The sequence below is a fragment of the Cylas formicarius genome, unplaced genomic scaffold (assembly GCF_029955315.1).
Source record: "Cylas formicarius isolate icCylForm1 unplaced genomic scaffold, icCylForm1.1 PGA_scaffold_4__25_contigs__length_36172078, whole genome shotgun sequence".
Lineage (NCBI taxonomy): Eukaryota > Metazoa > Arthropoda > Insecta > Coleoptera > Brentidae > Cylas > Cylas formicarius.
The window spans coordinates 25,874,565-25,896,946 of NW_026844334.1; the positions used below are offsets into that span (position 1 = coordinate 25,874,565).

Here is a 22,382-nt window from a genome sequence, read left to right on the forward strand (position 1 = left end):
TACTTGAAGATACAGATTATAGAACAACACGAATTACAAAAAAGAACAATATTCACAAAGTCCGGTAGAAGTACAGCAAAAATTTTACATCATAACAAAAGAGATGTTACCGCTATTTGTTTTTCCCAATAACAAGTTTACATATTTACATGGTCTTTCAATATTTATCAGTCCAACAAAGACATTGAGTGATTATTTGTTACCAATTCATTCTGAATGAAGTTCTAATATGGAATTCACATCTTGGCTCGTTTTAGTTTTGTAGATATGGCATCCATATAAAATTTTGTTGATTCGATATACAAATTCATTTAACGGTATCGTGAACACGAAGTCTCGGTTGTAGGACAAAAAAAAATATTTTTAAAATTTTTGTTTTTAATGCTTCGGAACAGTAAGTAAAAAAGACGCCTACAACAGCTCAAAGAATATTATCATTTAAGCACGGACAAAAGAATAAAAGAAATCACTGGAACAAAGGCTAAAATTCACGACTATACTAATACACATTTTCTCGACTCTCGAATCATCAGGCTGTTGGTTTCTTCAGAGCTAAACTGAAACTGGCTCGCATTCTACTCTGTACCTGATTATATATTGTTTAGGGGGGACGGAGCTAAAGGAGGGGCATAACGGATGACTGATGGAAAATTGCTGAAAGGTAAGACCTGAGTCGCGGTTAGGATTGTTTGGTTGTTTGGAGATTTCTATGGATCCTCGGATTTTTCTTTGGTAGAAGAATTGATTGAATGTAAAACTTTTGCTTTTGTTTCAGGATTGTATTTGGGAACTGCTGACGAGTTTATTTGTTAAAGTATTCATTTCATGTTCTTTTAACCTAGTTGACATTTTTCTTTCTGTTTCTCGAAAACTCCTGGTATCTCAAACGGAATTTTGCCTCTGTTGCATCGTAGATGTTGAGAGATTTTTATTTAACATTATATTTCTTAAAAACTTTTGATATATGGTCAGTGATGATTTGAACATAGGGAAGGACCACAGTGGCAAGTATGGACTTGCTTTCGGGGTCATTTTCTTTGGGAGATTGTGATGAAGTGTATTTTGTGATGGAACGCTTAATATCTCTAATGTAAAAATTATTAGACAGAAAAGCAGATATTGAGTGTTTTAATTCTGGGTTCAGTGACTCGGGTTGACATAGCTTTACAGCTCTGAAAACAACAGTGTTGATAACCGAGGAATTTTGGCCTGATAGTAATGTGACATTGCATTAAGGTATCGGGTGTGTGCGTGAGTTTTCTGTAAAAAAAACGACCCAATATTTTTTTTATAGAAAATCAGACCTAACATTCAATAACTACGAAGCACTGTAGCCTTTGACAAACGATTTTTGGTATATAATAAATGGGTCCTTTAAATAATAATTTAATTAATTAATTGTTTTGATTCAATGACTGATGGGTTTAGATTTGTCAAAACTGGACAAGGTGATATACAAAAGAACCCGATGAACTAACGAAAATGAATCTCATAATCTGTGGTGAATTTCTTTATTCATTTTAAATTTGGATCAACCAGTGTTTGTGGCATATTGTTCAAAACAAAGTATTACGCCACTGATTTATTTATTCCTACAAATTGCAATTGTTATGTGTGTTCCGATTTTTCAAAAAATGATCTAAAGTCACATTTATTTACTGAAATAAAATGCGGCTTACAATTTCATACTTTCATAAAATTACAAAGTAGTGCTTTTTTATTATGTCCTGCTACATCCACGACTCCAAACTGTCATTGTTTTATAATCTATGTAGAAATATCGAATACTTATGCTTATATTTTAGATTTAAACTTCCGAAAACCTGCAATACATTATTCCGGAATGTTCTGAGCTTGGAAACTTCTGAGCTTCAAAAAATCGCTCACAACTTTTCGCTAAAAAACTTGTAGGATTTAGATCCCAATTTTGATGTTCTGAAAGCTGTATGAGTCATTTATGTATTTTGATGTAAATTCTATTTATATGCAATAACCATTAGGCTGTCCTCTTTCGGCATATATTTGTAATCCTTTAAACGATTTTAAAGATTTTTGGAATCACAATGATAACTACAATTAATATGGCAAAACCAGACGACGTAAGGGATTTTTAAATTCAGTAAACTAACCTATACGCAACTTGGCGCCATCTCATTTTTTATGGTAAGGATCGACTGCGTGTTCTGTGTTCCTCTTTATTGTACGTTTCTCAACATATGTCTTAATAAGGTAAACAGCGAATATTCTACAATTTCCTGGCAACGTGGTAAGTATAAATACACCTCAAGATTTTATGTCGTACATCAGATAAGATGTCTTATGGGGCATTAGCGTACTTATTTAAAAAAAAGATTCCGTGTGATCGGCGCCTATGCGAAACCATCCACGAATTGTCTGCTTCTGTAAAAATGTGCATACTAGAGCATAACGGAATCCAAATGTGGTTACCGCCATAACAGTTGTCACCAGATTGCTCCCACTAATATGGCGACTTTATAAGGATCTCGAGAGATCGAGTCCGTGTTTGCCCATTTCGCGTTGGTCTCGGAAAAATTTGTATGCATATCGTGCTAGACTCATTAGGTTTTCGATTTGCAGTTATCTTGATAACCTACAAATTAAAACGAGCCGATCGATGGTGATTGATCCCATTTTAAGCAATTGATAGGCAAATAGAGTCATCTGTGGACGGTTTTATTGTATAATGTTTAAAAGGCGTGCGACGTTTTCTGCGATAACGGAGATCAATCGCGAAGGTCAAGATTTCTGGGTTTAAATATACAGACGCATGACTAAAGCTAATAGAAACTGGCCAATTTTTCTGTTCCAGTATAAAGAGGGTAGACAAGAAATATTCATTCAATGAATATTGACTTGAACGGCTGGTTTAACACGACGATAAGGCATATTTGCATCTCAGTTTTGCATCAAAAAAGAAGAAATGAAATGAAAAAATTCAATTCAATAGCTTTTAGCATTTAATTTCAACTTTCTCTCAACTTTTTCCAATCAATGTGGGTGATGTAGTTTGCTACAAGACATGTTATGGAATTTATAGTGCAAGATTGTTTCACGAAACCTAACAGTTGCAGGGACTGTGACACGTCAGTCCAGAAAGATGGTGTATATTTATATATAATATAATACTACGAACTGCATTGTTGTATCTCCAAAGTTTCTGGCGAATATTTATAAAGTCCCCTGCCTTCAAGTTTTTAATGTAACGTTTGGAAAAAAACGTGAAAAAAGTTGTTCAAAAAATAGTAAGGTGTATGTTTATATATACAGGGTGTTGCAGAAATCACCAACACATAAAAGTTATACACTTTTAATGGAACACCCTGTATATTGCACACTTAATAAAATCCAATTAAAATTCTGAAAATTTCTTGTATAGTATGTCCTATACCAAAATCCAATAAAATCGAAAATAAAATAATATCGTAGAAAATAATTTATATCTTAAGCCAAGAAAAAACAAAATGTTTAGAACTGGCAGGGACAGTTACTAGTTACAGATTTAGCAAAACTCTTTTTATTATAAAATGCCTCATTCTAAGAGAGGAAAACAATTAATTTTAGAAACGTTTGTTAAAACAAATAAGAGAACTAAATTGGCTCAAAGGGAATTAGTAAACATTTCAATAAACATCCAGCCTAGCCAGAAATGAGATGAAGATAGTGGTTAAAAGTTGAAGAAAATACCAATATTTGTATAAGAAAAATATCGGAAAGCCTCAAAGCAGAGTTTGTTGATAAAAAAATACACCTTACGGAACATTCAAACCACTCTGAAAAAAGCAGACTACAAGGCATTCAAAATTACGGCTACCACAGAATTAGCGCCCAAGCATCGACAAAAATGGTTGAGTTTTGCCATCATCATCATCATCATCAATCAGCCTTCTGCGTCTGCTGGACATAGGCCTCCCCTATTTGAGTCCATACCTCTCTATTTTGCGCACTTCGGATCCAGTTTTTACTAATTACTCCCACATGTGGGAGAAGCACACAAACTCGTTCGACGGAAATGAAAACTACACATGAGGACATTCGCGATTTAAAATAAGAAATACATTATTTGTCGATACTAAGTTCCTTTTTTAAATGAAACAATATTTTTCAAAAATGTACCTATCTCATTTTTTGAGCAAAATAAAAAAAACAGATACTTAGTTTTCAAATCAACAGGTAAGTAGCTAGTACTAGTACTACAATTACATTTCTCTCAATAAAGACAGTAAATTTGGCGCATCTAAATGAAACCCAGAGAATTGAAATTTAAATTTTTATTGGATATGGAGATAAAAAGAGAACTTAAGAAGAAGTTTGTAATTTCTTTAACGCAAAATATCCAGAAAGATCCAATACAAGTTACACACAGAGCACGTCAAAGAAATTATTTTATTAGGTATTGAAATATGCTTATCGTTTTCCAAAATACTGCTCAGGATTTTCTCATTAATTTTCCTTATGGTGTATCTAATTCTAAATTTTAAATCATCAAAATTTTGTGGTTTTCCCTTATTCACTTTTAATTTTAAATATCCCCAGAGGAAGAAATCAAGTGGAGTAATATCTGGATAGATATATTTAAAATTAAAATTTCAATTCTCTGGGTTTCATTTAGATAACTTGAATATTCACATTCTTTACTAACAGAAATGCAATTGAAATAATTTAAGAACTTAAAGTTAAAAAGAAATTAAATACATCACATACAATATATCAGTTTGTTTAAAGAAAACCATTTTATATGCTGGTACAAGGTATGATATTTGATGATATTTGTATTGTATATAAAAATACAGTGGCGTACTACGTAGCTATCAATTATGTTGGTAATGTAAATAAAATAATTAAGTGACTGTGGATTTTGTGAGAAAATATAGGCAGCAATATTAATTAGGTGTTATAAACTGTAGCTACCATTTATAATATACAACATATAAAGAGTCAAAATATAATCTAAATCGCGATATCTGTGCTTAGGTGGAAGATATCCAAACAGTCGAAAACATGGGCATAGAGCTGTAAATGCGATTGCAAAACTAAAGTTTATTACCGTTACGACTTAGCGAAAGGATGGGAGATGATGAGCAAAACCTAGAGAAAGCCGAACAGTCTCAAAGAACAGGTGTCGTTTCTAATAAAATAGTTGTTCGAAAACCCAACTAACGTTAATTATGTAACAAGTTTGATAAAAACCAGCTTAGTCACTGTTTTGCTTTGGCACGAGCGAGAGGCAGCGGAGTTAGTGTTTAATAAATAAACAAGTGACTAAAGAAGTTTACGAATGTGTTGCATACTATTCCACCATTTTTTTTCGCTCCCAAACCGGTTGCCAAATTGCCGACAAAGTTCGAAGTGGTCCGCCACAGTAGTTAACGAAGCTGAAACCTTAAGCTGATACTGCGTACTCTTTATAAGTAATTGGGTATTTCAAAGTACGAAGAAGAAAAAACAGATAATTTGGCACTTTTTTTTTGGTAATTCGAGAAGTGCGAAACAGTTTTTTTGAAAGCCGCAGACAAACTCATTTTTATTACTTTGTCATAAGAATTTAGCGCCTAATATACCTACGGTTTCCTCAGTTGCCAATGGGTTGACAATTTTCATGCTTTCTTAATATCTAACATGATTTCCATGTCAGTCTCCTACCAAGAATTCCCAGACCGGTCTGGCTGCACGTTTTATTTGCAATCTAAATATTAGACCGTGCATTTTTTCGATTAACGATCGCCAGTCTAGACTTTGTCTTTGCGTTCGTCGACGGTGTTTGTCAAATAATCGTACTCACACAAGTACTTAACGAATAAAGTACTGTCAATAATTAATAACGTGAACACCGCGGTCACGTCTTTCTATTTGCACGCTGAATAAAGTGATACGTTTTAAAAATCACGGGTACGTTAAAGAAACAATGGACAATTACGGTACATGCGCAAATAAAGGTAAAGTAACAAACGATCTACACTACAGGGTGTTTTATCGGGGGCGGGAATAACATTAACTGAAGATTGTGAGTATCAAAATAATGGTTGTCGACCTAAGTATTTCATTTCAAAAAGTTGATGAAATAGGAAACTACAGGGTGTTAAAAGCTAACACTGTTCCATTATTTTAGATACAGAGTTAAATATAGGTAATACAAAAAACACACAAAATCATTTGCCAAAACATAAATTTAAAGCACGGGTGACATGTTTCGCCTAAAATACCATCAGCGGACCCATAAAAATATCAAACAGACGTCTCAAATTTTATTATTCCTATAGAAAATTCACAAATAGAATTTAAAAACAGACCACACATATGACCAATCGTATTCTACGTCGATGAGCCGAGGGAAGTGACGAAATAGCAGAAAAAATCTCTCCTAGTTCAAGTGTTCCACAAACTTTGAAAAGTTTAAAAAGAAAGGAGATGGCATAACGATTGAGCGTGATAAAAGTTATTGCTTGGAAGTGAGAGAAAAACCTCAGTACGTTCATACAGATCTTGTTTTATAGTCACAAAACAATTAGACAAGGACCCAACCGATTTCTTTTTCGAACTTCTAAAGAAAACTTTAGACAATGCGGGTATAATTCTTGACCACTTTAAACAGACTAAATATAAATTATAGCCGTGAACCTTGGAACCCCCCTACCTAAAATCCACTAACAAGATTTAAGGCAACTGCATCTTAGGCAAGGTTCACAGTAGAAAACTTAGCATTAAATATATTGTTTTTTCTGATTGCTTGATTTAGTTTTAAAACAGAATTTCTTTGAGTTCAACAATGGGATTATGTTTGTCTCCTTTTTTGGGTGAAATTTTTATTGACAATCCAGAGCAAAAACTTTTCAACAGCCAATTTATTTCTACAAAAGTACGTAGATAATATCTGCACTCTGTGGAACGGAGGAACCAGATAATAATGGCTGCCTCCCTTTTGTGTTCGTAATCAGGAATCTGCCACAGATAATATTATTTTAATTTGAATCAAATACTCAGTTAAGATATAAGTTTGCTACGTTTTACTCTTTCATGAGCTTTGTCTAGATAAGCTTTTAATAAACAATTATTCACCATCAAATCCATAACTGTTTATAACTGATTCCGATTACACTGTGTAATCCATGCAGAAACACTGACACTTTGCTAAGACCAAAGACGGGTATCCCACAAATAAATTCTTAAAACCAATACCGATGTCACAGTAATAAAGTCAACTTTTAATATTAGAGGACTACTCGTTCCTATCGCAGAAGAGCATAAGGGGTTTTATGTACCTGCACTTGGCTCCCGAAGTGAAATCTGTTATCACCAACATCTATTTTAAACAGACACATCAAAACCAAAAAAAAAGGAATGAAAACTAACCAACGCTAACCAAAAAAATTCGAGATATAAAGTTTAAAGCATTCGAAGGCGTTCGTAAAAATCCGGGAGCCAAGTTCACCTGCAAGTCAAGCGCTACTGTTTTATGCTGTTGCATGTTTGCTTACTTTGCTTGCTTGCTTTGTTGTATGGCTACATTAACCGTACAAATTTGTGTGTTATAAATATAGCTTTTCCTAATCACGCATCTTACTTTTCACTCTGTATAAATATTGCCACATATTCGGAGAGTGAATTGCAAGACGAATTATACGACGTTCTGCAATAAGCTTTAATTTACTTATCGAGAAATTCTCCTACCATAGGTACTAGGAAACATTTCAAATTGATTGCCAAATAAAAGTTTGAAGTCCATCTTAGTTAGCAATTTATTACGTTGTCGCCAAGCTCAGCATGTTAAAAACAATTGCACCACAATATAGTATATGAAGCTTGCAATAATCGTTTTTTTTGTTTTACTATTTTATTTAATTGGCGTATGTTCGTTAACTACTTGGGTGCACCTAGATATATTGCAAGGTGAAAACATACATGATAACTTAGAAATTATCATATCTACCAATATAAACATAATTTTTGGTATAAGGCGTACAAACCGCACCAAATAGAAATTATTAAACGCTAGTTGTTGCCCTTTCGTATTTTTACTCCTCAAAAAGTCACGTGTAACTGCTTTCGCTTAAATATTTTGGTGTTTTAAAATGCCAAATAATTTCCGCATAGTCTGTGTTCGTCACGTCATATAATTGCGGTAATCATAAATGTCCAATTGTCAGCCGTCCAAGTCCAAATTAGTTGATGATATTTTAGGAATTTGCTTTTACTGTTTTTGGCTTTAAATTTAGCATATGTCTGCTCCATGGCGTGCGGCCTTTTATTGCTGTTTATCTTTCTATTAACAGCGTGTTCATGTTGAAACTGAAAAACAGGAGGGGCGCAGCCAATTACAGGCGTAGTATTATAATGCGCTATTCAGAATATTTTAAATAATAGAGAACTTTTCTTTAAAAATATAGGTCACACTCGTACGTTCAATCCTACTTACCTGATAAGCCATCAACATATAATGTGTGCTGCAGCGAAACAAATAAATTTACCTCCCAGGATTTGCTCATCAAATGTGATGTGAATCTGTGAAAAGCTTCTATGACAGCTGATTTAAATTACTCTACTTTTTTTTGAAGTTGCCTCATACAAAAAAAGAAACAGATCAGCTTCTTAAACACGACTTCAAAATTATTAGCAGCAGAAGAAGTCTCAAGTAGTGGTATGAGCGAAGAACAGCATTGATTCAGACAAAATAGATCGACCATAGACGCTGTATTCATTTTAAGACAGATTGCCGAAAAGGCCAGAGAGTACAATATGTGGCGAATTTTGTTTGGCAGTTGTCTATTGTCTGCAAGTCTATAAACACATGTTACGCTATAAAACGACGTATTTTCTTGAATAACAGAGATAATGAAGTAAACCAAAAAAGAAAATGTTGGCGAAAGTTGGAGCTACCTTCAAACGTCAAATGTTACATGTTCTGGTTTGCTAGTATACTCGACAGGGTGATACGATTTTTCGGAAAAACACAAGATTTTTATTACACCCGGTATAACTGTAAAATGACCTTTTTATCATTATCAGCTAAAACTATGATATTATCAAGGAACCAGCCTACAATTTTATGACGTTGCGTTAATTTTGTTCAGGAATTTATATGAGACGTTTTAACTTTTGTGAGTAAATAATATCTGATGACGGGTGATGGGTACGCACATGTTTGCCGAACCAATATAATAACCATTTCTGCACCCATTTAGTCGGATGTTTTGGTTCATTATCCCGTTGAAACATATAACGCCCCTCTATTGGCCCCAATGTTTCAATATTAGGCGTGAATTGTTTTTTTTTTCTCCACCTATAGCTCATCGACTATAGGTTTTGCAATATTCATTTTTTACTCATATTTTGTAGTTGACCACCTTTGAGAAGTAGGTAGTTTCCTAACCAAGAATGCTTCTTCACGAACAGTTATTTTTTTACTACCCGAATAAAACTTTATTAAGAAAGTAAAAGATTGACAAAAAATATTTAATAGGAGAAGACTTTTTTGATGGAGGGTACACTTACTCGGTTTCTGCGTCATTTCATAGGCAACATTTTTCATATTCATTATTTACACACAACTAATAATGACAATAAAGCGAGCAATAAGTTTTAGTTTCACAGTATGGTAAAAGATATATCAAGAACACTTTAGGAAAAATGAACAGAAATACAACGAAATTTTAGTTTTATAATTTTTCTAATCTAGATTTTAAAAACGCAAAACTTCAATATGGCGTGCATAAAAACTAACGCCTATACTATTTTTGGCGTTTCGTAAATCGTCGTGTATTATTATACTTAATATTCTGATTTTGTAGCTCCCAGGTGTTCCAAGCACATTTTTGATACGGGAGACGCTGCATTTAAAGCTAATCAGAGTTTTCCCAATGCAATTGGGAATAAACAGATTAAGACCAATGCTCGCTCATTTCTTTTATTAATGAACATTGCAATTTTTGTTTAGAATTATTCTTTTTTAAGGCTCTAGCTTGAAAAAACGATTTATAACAAATTCAGTATTAATATACTTTTAACTAAATATAAATATGAGCTTCGTGTTGTGAAATCGCCGTGAATATATTTTGTTACGTTGATTTCAATTTTCGTTTGAGAAAAACGTGTGGCTTGGAACTTTAGATTCGGAAAACATAGTCGACATTTTAACATTCAACCTTTGCATTTATTGTCTTTTGTTTATCGAATTTATTTAGTAAAAGTGTTCCGACAAATTTGTGCGAAAATGGTTGTGGCTTTTTGAAACAAGACTGCTTAAAAGCTTCTTCTTGAAACATTACTTTGCATCTAATTTGAGAAACCGCCTATATACAGGGTGGTGCAATAAAGTGACAGCTGCCACACATAGATTAAATAGTAAGTGGGGCATACTGCATCTCAATCCCTTGGTGACATTTATCGGTGGTGAAAGTGTCTGTCCATTTTTAATCTGCACTGTGTTGTCTCTGTACATTTCTATAATAATCTGTAACGTATCATAGGCATCTTCTAGACATATAAATGGCAAATGCAATTCCTTATCTACTGTTATGACCTTTTCTGCCAGCTGTTGTACAATTTTCGCCAACTCTATGACCGATGTTCTGCATTATTTTATCATTTAGGACTTTATTTATTATATATATTAGAAGTTAGCAAGTTCGACTATCTAGTGTAAAAACACAATTCAAAAGAAACTTTGAAAAAATTCAATTTAAATCCTCTAAAGCCAGGAGTTACATTTATTGGTCATATTCTGATTTAAATTTGATTTTCAGATTCTTCTTCGTCTTGCTTTTCTTTGTTATGCACTTTTTATTATACAAATGAATTGATATAAATTTTAGAAGTTCGTGTTTTGACAGGTTTCTTGTTTTTATTTTATTGCATTACTTTTTATATATGTATACACTATTGTACTGCTGCCTTAAATGTTAAGTGTTCTGAGTAAATTACTTCTTATTACACGAAAAATTACTATGCAGTAGTTATAGTTTAGGTAAGCAAGTGTCACTTTAATTTCGCCTCTTGGAATATATATACAGAGTTTTTCACTTAAAACTCCGCACGCCAATAAGTCCAAAACGAAAAGAAATATTTAATTTATGTGAAAAGTAGTCAAAGTGTGGGGTCAAGTAGATATTTCCTAAAGTTTAAAAAATTCGACGCCTGCAAAGAGCTGGGCGTCGCGACGCGTTGAAAAATTATTCGATTGCAGAGACTTTGTAAATACGCGCATACAAAAGTACATATTATTTAAAAACTTTTTTGTTATTTACTCAAACTTATTTACTTTACCCGTTTCTAAGTTATACCGATTTAAAGTAAACATTTCTTGATTAATAAAAAATGTGATTAACGCTTATTTTTACAAGTATGCCATGAATGTTAGTTACTATGGCAACCATTGTTATCGCAGTTGTTTTAAGTGCAATTACAAACGTAAGTTGTTATTGCTGTATCAAAAAATTGTCACATTTTGTCACAAGAAATATCCACACGAGTGTTCGAAGTGTTTTCGGAGCGCGAGCATTGAAGATGCCAAGTGAGATTTTGGCGAAACGTCTGCAAGATTCCAGTCGGATGCAGGATTTGCAGGATTCCAGTCGGATGCAGGATTCCAGTCGGAGTTCAACGAGCGAACGGATGATATCCCGGAGTATAGTGTCATCACATTTTTCCATCCGTGAATCAATACGTGAGAATATATATATATATATATATATATATATATATATATATATATATATATATATATATATATATATATATATATATATATATATATATATATATATATATATACATATATATATATATATATATATATATATATATATATATATATATATATATATATATATATATATATATATATATATATATATATATATATATATATATATATATATATATATATATATATATATATATATATATATATATATATATATATATATATATATATATATCCTTAGGACGTATTCATAAGAAATTCACTTTATTATTGTTATTATATTATTACACATAACTACATTGTCCAATGGAATAAGGTAATTAAGTATAATAAATAACACAAATGTTTTAAATTTTAAATTAAATAATTATTTGTGTTAATCGCTTTTTACACGTAAAAAACAACATTCAAAAACTATATAATATATAATAAAGTGAATATCAAAGAGAAATTGTAATTCTCAGAAACGTAAGCCTAGCGCAGATTTGTTGAGCGAATAATTTTTGTTTTCGATTTTCACATTTCCCTTCTTTTCCATTAAAACAAAAATTGAAGACTTCTGTTAGTTTATAACTTTTAATTTTTTTTCGTATTGTCTTATTTGTTTAATATTACTAATATTAATATGCTTAGTTAAAATAAAAGTTTTTGTGACGATTCCAATTATTGTAATTATTAATAATAAAAAAACAGAGCGCCATCTCTAAACTTCGTACATCACGCAGTACGTTCAGCAGGGGCAAACAAAAAAAATCAAAAGGAAGCTGTGGCGGGAACACAGAGAGAGTAAAGTGGGATCATAGCAGGCACTTAGTAAAAACAAACGAATATCGGAGACTGCAGACTCGAAACGTCAAGCTCGCGGAGCAGCAGCAAGTACCTTGGCACAACAGAAGTACGCAAGACATCGTACTAGCCGGTAACCAGTCAATGTTAACGTTACTCCTTGGCATATTCGGTCTTGTCCGGTACTTGACACGCGAACGCACTTGTTTTCCCTATTAGGAAGTGAAGAAGAATCTCAGTGGACTTAGGCTACTCGATTCTTAACGCGAAAAACTGCGACAACAGCGAGTTTTCATTTGTTTTCGTTGGTGCGAACAGTAGCATCGCGTGACCTTGATTTAAGCCTAAGATTGTGTTATTAATTGTGCCTTGACTCGACCGTGTTTAGATTTAAATGGATCTACGAGCATCGGCTTAAGTAGTGTTTTTTTTTCTACGTTTTCGATCGGGTTCAATAGTAGCTGTGACGGAATGTGAGTACCGCGAGACAATTTTATTGATTTAATTATCATCAGTAAGTAATTTGAGTGTGACGAGACATGACGAATGTCAACAGAATCAAAGTTGTCGTGCTTGGAAGCTCGAGGGTCGGAAAATCCGGTAAGTAAATTACAATCAATAAGTTAACCTAAGTTTTGGATTAGCGGCAAATCATTGAAATATTTTACTCTCGAAAACAAAGCGAATTTATTTATAACAATTTGCAGTGAGTTAACGTGACATAAAGTAGATACAAAGAAAATTTTCGTATTACCAAGTAAAGAGGAAGTTCGCGACCGAATAATCCTGGTTCTGTTTTAAGTAGATTCACGTTGAGCGATTGATTCCGGTCAAGGTCGCAGTCGGTAGATAGTTGCATTTCATCTGGCTTACATAAACATTATTTTAGAGGTTAAGCTGGCTGTAAATATGTATTGCAATTTTTTGGAATAGTGGTGTTGTTAACGTATTCTATCGCTACTTGGTTTGAAAAACGTTTGAATGACCTTTAATAGAATTTGCAATCGATGGCTTACTCGTAACAGAAAGTAATAAAATTATTTCGATGTTAGTGGGATTTCAGGAACTCAAATATACATTAAGTAAAAATTGTTGTTTTTAACATGCAACGGGATTTTTGAATTGCAATTAGTTATTGTGCGCTCATTGTCTGATGCCAAATCCGTGGGTGCTGATAGAGTATCAGGAATTCCGTAATTAACTTCTAATAACCGTCTAAAAGAAAGTAATTCTTAAAATTGTATAGGGTGATGGTTCTGTAGAAGACCTTGGTAACTATAAGAGCTATTGGAAAATTTATTGTACATTCTTTTTCTTTTTTTTAGAAGAAATTGTTGAAAACCAGAACTTGCTATAGTCTTTTGTTTTCAAGTTATATTAATTTTTTTTTTTACAATTTGGATTCAGGTCAATAACTTTCTTGTTTGCAAGTTGGTAGTATGAAATGGCTATAACAGATTATAAATATTTTCGTGATTGTTGGAAAAAGTTGCATATGCAAAAGTAAACTGATCATTGAGACATTACTCTTCTTCTAGTAATCGTGAATGTCATTCAAAATAGTGTGCAAAAACGCCTGTCAAAGCCAAGGTCAAAACGTCAAAGTCGGATTTTATTGGGTTCATGGTGGTTTCTATGAATTGTTGTTAGAATATTATAGTGATCTTAGCCTATATTTTTTATTTATTGTTGTTGGCTAGAATAACTCTAATAGTATATATTATATACATAATTATAATAAATTTTTAATATACCCTCAAACCAAAAAACATTAGCCAGTCCTGACTTATAGCACTTATTACTGAGGTCTCCTATCGAAACATTTTCCCTATTTTCCAAAATAGCCATTTGATATGTTTTTTCTAGTATTGAAAATATGGTGGAAAAGCGTTTGAATCAAGAACAAAGTACAGTACGCGTGGTTTTTGGAAAATAGGAATTTTTTTAATACATTTGAATTTTTAGATTGCGATTACGACAATTAGGTTAATGTTATAACAGTGGTATTTTTAGCTTGCTTTTGTTGCATTGTCATGGCTCTTGTTATACAACACAACTATTTGGAGACTCTCGCTTAACAAGTATTTTGATACACTGTACACTTATTCACTTTGATAGGGTTTAAACACACATTAAGCTATCGTATGTAAATGGTTTTAATTTAGACGTATTTCCAAAAAGACTATAAAAATACAGGTCTTCCATGGCGCAATTTTTTGTGTGTTTATTTACAATTTTTTTTTGATACAGTTCTTGAAATCTACAGATTTAAATACAATGTATAATGTGACTATCTGAAGTGTCGGAAGTTCTGAATCTTCATATCTAAAGAAATTGAATGAACGTAAAATTGGTGTAACAAAAATATGGTGTTAATGTTTCGCATTTTCCGTAATTTTTAATTAAATAGGCGCGTTGTTAATTAATTGGTTAAAAAATACCAAAATATAATTTTTAATCTGGAGCATATATCCCGTTTCCCCTCCGTTTTTTATCTCAACGTTTCAGTATCGTTTGATTCATTTCAAACTGTTTGGCTTGATTTTAATTTTTATTAGTAAATTACTAAATTTGAAAACTGTTGATACATTTGGTGTCATTCGATATATTTTCTAATTTAAAATTTTGGGCAATTTATTTTTTATCCGAATATTTTCACTATTAATAACTTTTTCGTAACTGCAGTTGCACTACACTGATAACTGGAGCAGCCTCTTCAATATTGAATAATTTTCTATCAAAATAATTTAGAAAAAAAGAAGAGTATGAAAAATTTTGATTATTTTAACGAAAAATGTGTTGATAAATCGCAGAGGAACCTTACAATGCAACGTTCCATATTTCCATTTCAATCAACACCTCGTGTGTCGGTTATTGTTTTGCGCAATAAGCAAAATGCCAAGGCAAATGCATCTATCTAAATAATATTTTTTAACGGACAAGTTTCACAAAATACAGTCGCAAATGCGCCAGCCGCATTTTTATGAATTAAAGGAAAACCGTATATGGTATATATAAACCTATAAAATGCGGCTGTAAGTACCGGAAAAGACATTGACTATGCAAATACGCCAAATGACATGGTAATTACTTTATATGTTTATATAGAAAATCTGTAAAAAACGTTTTCGACTGATGACGCGTAAACCGTAGCCGTTCTTTGTTATAATATAAAAGGAAGTGAGTTCTGTCCGTCTGTCTGTTTCGAGTCAAAACTTACCTTAAAACATTGATTTCTTGATTTGTTTCTTATCTTTTCCAAGAAAAAAGTAAGTGTATCTATATCCTTTTCCTAATGTAAATACTGTTAACTTTCTCATACTTACGGTTACATCGGAAGTAGATGCTTTGTAATGCAATTGTCACATGATAGGTGCAAGCAAATTTATGTTTCAATCGGAAGTATGAGATTTTTGAATTCATTGTGTACAGTGTAGCAAGACTTTAAAAGCTTTAGGAAGACAATTTTTTAATATTGAAATTTTATATAAACATACACACATACATTCCTTTTTGCGACAATGCGGCAAAATGTTGTGACTTTTTGTGTTTTTCTTTTTTAGTTTTTTAAGGCAATTATGAAAATAATTAATATTTAGGTTTGTCAAATGTTTTTCAATGCCTACAGGGTGATGTAATTCGGGCTAGTTGATACTCAATTTGACCCTCTGTGAGGCTGTGCGCGGAAAAGTTGAATTTAACCCTTAAATTGAGCACCACCTCAAAAGTCTGTTGAGTTTTTGAAGTATACCAGCTCTACTAAATTTCAATTATTTTGAAAATCGTCGGAAGAGACGGCCTGTACCTCCAACGGGCATATGTTTTATTAAATTTTAATTTTTCAAAAATTCTCTTCGTCAATTTGCTAAAGTTCAGCAACAAAAAAAGGTATTTCCTTTTTTTTATTTTCTTAAACTCCTGGTTTAGTCGGAAAAGTAAATTTTAACTTATAATATCCAGCTAGTATGAACTGTTCTGTTAAAGTCTAACATAAAATACATACCGGGTGATACAGAAGGTCCACATTTTTCAAACAAAACAAATGAAGTTCATAATTTGTTCTTTGATTTCCTATATCTGTCATCACCAGCTTTTTATTGGAGGTTGTTGAAAAATTTCGTATATTTTTGTAATTATTCTCTAAATCTGTCCAGTAATATGCCAAAGACAAAAATATAAGTAAAAAGCAACAAATTGATATAGTAGGATTTATATTTGGGCTCGTCTTTAGGCTTTATTGGGAATAAATTGCCTTATGTCATATTTGTTATATTTTTTATAAATATGAATTGCACATCTTGACAACAATGTAATAAACTTCCAAAGATTTTTGACATATTTAAGATTGCTTAAAATTTCAAAAAAACTTGCTTTAAATTGCATCATCATTTTTAATAGAGATTGATTGCAAATATTTGTCGCGTTCTTCGTGGTTAATTTAAGGGGGAATGCATCGAATCTATTTGCTGGAGAGTAGAACTGGAGCGTTTCCGAATGCCGGAAAAGTCCCGTTATACGAACACTTTAATATAGTAAAATGTGGGGGTTTTCAGATCTTAAATCAGATTTTAATCGGCTTAAAACAGTGAAATCGATAGTGAAAGAGGAACGCTGGCGCGTTGCATTCTACTTATGCACTTATCCCGCGATTTACTATCTCAAACAACGAATTAAGGTATTGGAAACCGAGCGATGATAATTGTAATCGATGGAGAAAATATTGCTCAACAAATGTTGGCACTCGTGTGCGTCTGCAGCTACGATACGCATAGCAAGAAGCATTGACATTGTAATCATTAATACTTGCGCTAATTAAAATTTAAAATGTAGGTTATCTACAAGATTATGCGAAACAAATGTTTTTGACTACAAGTGAAGCTCCAGATTTTACGCCACTGGTGCAATTATCATTTTGGTACAATTTTTTGATTCTCCGATACTTTATATGTACGCTTCCGATTAAAATGCAAATTAAGGCAAATTAAAAGTTAATTCGTGTTAACAAGAAAGAATATCTACTGCAATTTATTTTAACTAAATGTGTTCAACATTTAAAAAACTATTTCTGGTCATCTAAATAAAAGCGCAATTTTAACAACACCAAAATATAAAAAAGAAACGCCTTTCGTCTAAGTGGATCGAGTTAAATCTTGATATTTTAAACTCAGGATTCTAGTGTATTTCAAATTATTAATTTTTCACCCTGTATATCCAGTAGATGTATGATTTAAAATTTAAAAATATGGTTACAAAGATGGAGATGAGATTGGGATGGCAGTACTCAAAGCAATTAATTTAAATAAAGGGTAATTCAATAAGAACGCCGGATTTGAAAAAGCTGTAACTTTACCATTCGCTTCAGAAAATCTTGAGGTTTGAAATGTAAAAAACAGTATCGGGCATATAATGGCCTTACAGGCAGTTATTCCGCCCATTTTTATATGAATGAAATTCACCATAACCCGATCATATAGTTCCAATCGGAGTTTGTGCTCGTAGACTTGTGATTTAATGTAACGCAACAGTGGAAGTGTTGTGACAAAAATTATTAATGTTCATTTGATAGAATTCGGTTCCTCTCGTTCAATTTCCACGATCTATTCACAAAAAAACACCATCAAATTCCTCGACAAGACAAAACTTCAATGACATTATATCAAAAATCTGGAAAACAATGTGCCGCCAACTATAAACGATAAAAATGAACACCGGCATTCTTGTGGAATCGCCATTTACAATTAACTGATAAAGGATCATATTTATATAGGTATTAACTTGGTGTTGAATGAGGGGCAAATCACCGAAACTATCCAAAATTGGTATACCAAATTTCACACTATAAGGATTTCTCGAATTTCCACAACCGAGAAATTATTTTTATATTTAATTTTGAAAAAGTGGAAAAGATTACTGTTTTCGATTTTTTTAAAAAATTTTGTTTCTTTGTGTTGTTTAACATATTAGATCTCACCTAATACCTTACATAAGTGACTTTTTTAAATTTCAAACATGAATTCAACAAACGAATGGGGGATATCCTGCAATTTGACAAAATTTGTTTGGGTACAACCAAGCAAGACAATTTACAAGCAAGGTTAAAATCTGATCACTTATTGGTATTTTTTTAAATTAATTTGTTTATTAATTAAAGTAAGTAAATATGATTATATCTGCTATAAAATGTATGTATATACTACACGGAATATAATAAAACTTAACGTAATTTAACATAACATATATACCTCACCTCAAATACATAGATTTTAAAGGCGATTTAAATTAAAACTTTAAGTAAATTTTCTTACGCATTTTTGGCAGTAAAGAAACATACAGTGTCCGTGAAAAAGTAGATGTTGATATTAAGTTCGTTTTTTTTTAAATGGAACGCCATTTTTGAAATCAATTTTCGGATTTTGTGTCTAATTTCATGTAACATACCTATATCTTACTTTTTATGAGCAAAAGAATAAAAAACAAATTTAAATTTTGAAACGAACAGGTAAGTAGCTAGTACCAGTCAAGTTCTTAAATTGTTACCATCACATTTGTGTCATTAAAACAAGTGAATATCACGCATCCTAATGAAATACCCACAAAATTGAAATTTTCATTGTTATTGAATATGGAGACAAAACGATAACTGTAGAAGAAACTTTTAATTTGTTTAACGCAAAATATTCAGAAAGGCCCATTACAATATTCACAGTGAGAAAAACTGAGAGAAAATTTATGGATACAGGGCCCGTAAAAGATCGTCTACGGGCAGTTCGTCCAAAACTAATGAGAATGCAAGAAAAAACATTTTATCAGAAGTTAAGGATAAATCAGAATGCTATTAGTCAACGAGCAGCTTTGCGTGTATTAAAAACAAAAAAGTATCATCCGTACAGGATTACGTTACTACAGGAACCAAGACGATCCCGACTGCAGAGTACAGTACTGTCTAGTTATGAATCCACGTTTTGTTTTTAAAAAAGGAACTTGGTATTGACGACTACTGATCCCGTATATTTTCTTTCTACTGCAAAAGGTGCGCAAGAAAAAAATATGATGAACTCGAGCGAGCATTTTTCTTGAAATCCAATACCTGATTTTTAAATGAATTTGTTCCATTTTTTAGCCGTTCGCTGAATAGTTTTGCTCCAAACTCTTAAGAACGTTTTAAAAATTCGTTATTATTTGACAAATATTTCACAAATGCTACGGGTTCTACACAGTTGGAACACTAGATTTCACGAGTTTTTTCTTTACTGATAGCTCAATCTCAAACAAACAATTTGCTTTTGGTATCAGGTTTATTCAGTCCAAATTGCAAAACAAAAACTTTTCCGATTTTTCGCTGAGAATTTCCCGAACGTTATTTTTGATGAGTCACTTTTGTCTATTCAATTGTGAATAGTTCTAATAGAACACATATTTCCTCGATACCGGCGTCTCTCGTTAAGAAAAGTCGATGTCGCTATTAAAGTAAATAGGGGGTCTATTATCATTCGACTAAATCTAGTTTCTAGAGAAAAATTATTTTAGCGTCTCATACCGGCGGCGCCACGCCACGGTCATCCATAAACATTTGCATTTAAACGATGGAAAAGGCGCGTTATGATAAACTGGTCCGTGTGTCGACGGAAATGTGGAAAACGAGGGACCCCGAGACGGTGCCCGGCGGCACTCCAATGTCAATAATGCGGATTTCGACACTTCCAGCAGTTAATTAACGGTGTCGAGCGCTTTAAACTTGTAACAAATACCAGTGCGCGACGGCAAAAATGGCGTGCCGCGCGAAATGTCTTCGGCGTTTCGAAAACGAAAAAAACGTGTTTAATTGGGTTTCGCAAAATGGACGGCGCCCAAACGTCGGGACAGTATTAGGCGTAATATGCGTGTGCACGACTTAATAATTTTTTGACACATCGGCCGCTCATAATAGCTATTATTTAAATTATTAACGCAAACGTTCCACCGTAATCAAGCCGTGAACACGGGAACGCCCATATCCTTTCTTAACCCGAAGCCGTCTTTCCGTTGGCTGCTTTCTCGATATTTTTTTGACAGAAAAATGTGCTCTCTTGGCTAGACTAAAATAACTCCTGGTGTTTCTAACGGTTTCCCGAGCAGGTACCAACACCACCAAGTACGTCTTGTTCGTTAATTTGTTTTTTTGGAGGTTTTATTGGCGACTCGTTACAACCTTTCGTAGAAGAAATTGAATCAGGCCGTTAGTGTCATTTAAATCAATCACAGCAGTCACCTGGCGAGGTTAGAAAATTGCGACAAAACAGATTAGAAGAACTGAATTGCTCATTCCTCATTCTTGCACGTTCCATTTGGCATTGTGCGTGTTACTGTAATAAGAAACAATTTTTTTTATGTTAATTCTTAACCCTTTCAGGTCTGGTTTTTTTCAGATACCCGGAAATAGTACATTACGCAACAAGTTTGATAAACGACATTTGAGTCACTAGTTTCATTCACACATACATTCACTGACGTGTGATCGGTCCGACCTTATTGACAAACGTCAAAATTCAAGCCGTAATAATAATAATAATAATAATAATGACTCCTTTCAGTTAAGGTTGAACGGTGAATAGGGTAATTTACATTTAGGGTGGTGGTATTATATCTATGAAATATCTGTAGTTCCAAGTCCTTTCGATTTTTAAAAAAGAATATCAATGCTTCGTAAATATATAAAGCATATACAGTAAAAATACCTTCAGCTTCGAATACCCCTCTACAGCTCTCTCTAAATTGCATTTTTTTAACAGTGCGAAGAGTCTTCTTTTGAACCAGGAAAATTTTCTGTAGTTGACCACTACCACCCCAAAAGATACCTCATGCGCAACTGAAAGTTGGCAAAGTACAAAATTTTTAAAGTTTCCTTATTCATATAATTTGCAACTACTCTAATTCCATAACAAATTGAATTTAATTTATTTAGCAGATAATCAATATGTTCAGACCCATCAAGAAATTCGTCAATTTGTAAACCTAAGAATTTAGTGCTATTTACAATACTAATATTTTCTTTACCTATCCCTATTCCTAATTGTATTTCAAATCTACATAATTTAGTTCTAAACATAATTAAATTCGTTTTCTCTTTGTTTAATATCAATTATTTCCTAGAAACCAGTCATAAACCCTTGTAAAAATATCGTTGCCTTTATCACTAACCTCAGTGAGATTATTTTCACCTACAAGCATTTTGGTATCATCAGCATAGCATATTACGCTCTCTTTTTCTGACTGTGTTACAAAATACAAGTCATTCACAAAAATGGTAAATAAAATTGGACCAAGAATACTACCTTGTGCTATGCCCAAACCATTTTTCTTAATATCCGAAAAATAACTAGTGCCATTTTGGGTTATTCTTACTTGTTTCCTTCCTATTAAGTATGATTCAAACAATTTTAGAACATTACCTCTTACGCCGTATAGATCCAATTTTTTGAGCAATAACTCCCTGTCTATACAATCATATGCTCTAGAAAGATCTAAGCACGTACCTAAAGCTATTCTTTCGCCCTCCAAGTGTTTTGAAATTGTTTTTATAAACTGAAATATAGCGGTTGATTTATTAGCTACATAACCATGCTATTGATTGTTGGACATTTTATATTTATTATAGAACTCTAAGAGTCTTTTGCAAATAGCTATCTCAAATATTTTGGAAAACCCGGGCAAAAGGCTAATTGGTCTATAATTGGTAATTATTTCTGGATCTCCCTTTTTATAGAGCGGTTTTATTAAAGCTGTCTTAAGTTGGTCTGGGAAAACGCCATTTTCAAAGGATTCATTAGTCAAAAGACACAACACTATACGGGACAGAATATCTACGAAAACATTCCATCGCTCCAAATCCAAAGAAAGTGGT

At 32.7% G+C, this 22,382-nt stretch overlaps 1 protein-coding gene across 2 annotated transcripts in view; it reads left to right on the plus strand.

The window, feature by feature from the left end:
• Positions 1-5,827: 5,827 nt before the first annotated feature.
• The window catches only part of LOC132700405 (ras-related and estrogen-regulated growth inhibitor-like), a 234,082-nt gene continuing 217,527 nt past the window's right edge, over positions 5,828-22,382 (plus strand). Inside the window, exon 1 of one of the 2 annotated variants that reach the window (XM_060667706.1) lies at positions 5,828-5,954. In XM_060667706.1, the coding sequence (XP_060523689.1) occupies positions 5,924-5,954 (31 nt within the window). In that variant the 5' untranslated portion in view covers positions 5,828-5,923. Of the gene's footprint in view, positions 5,955-12,580; positions 13,103-22,382 lie in introns of those variants that run through there. The other variant, XM_060667705.1, reaches the window with a different exon arrangement.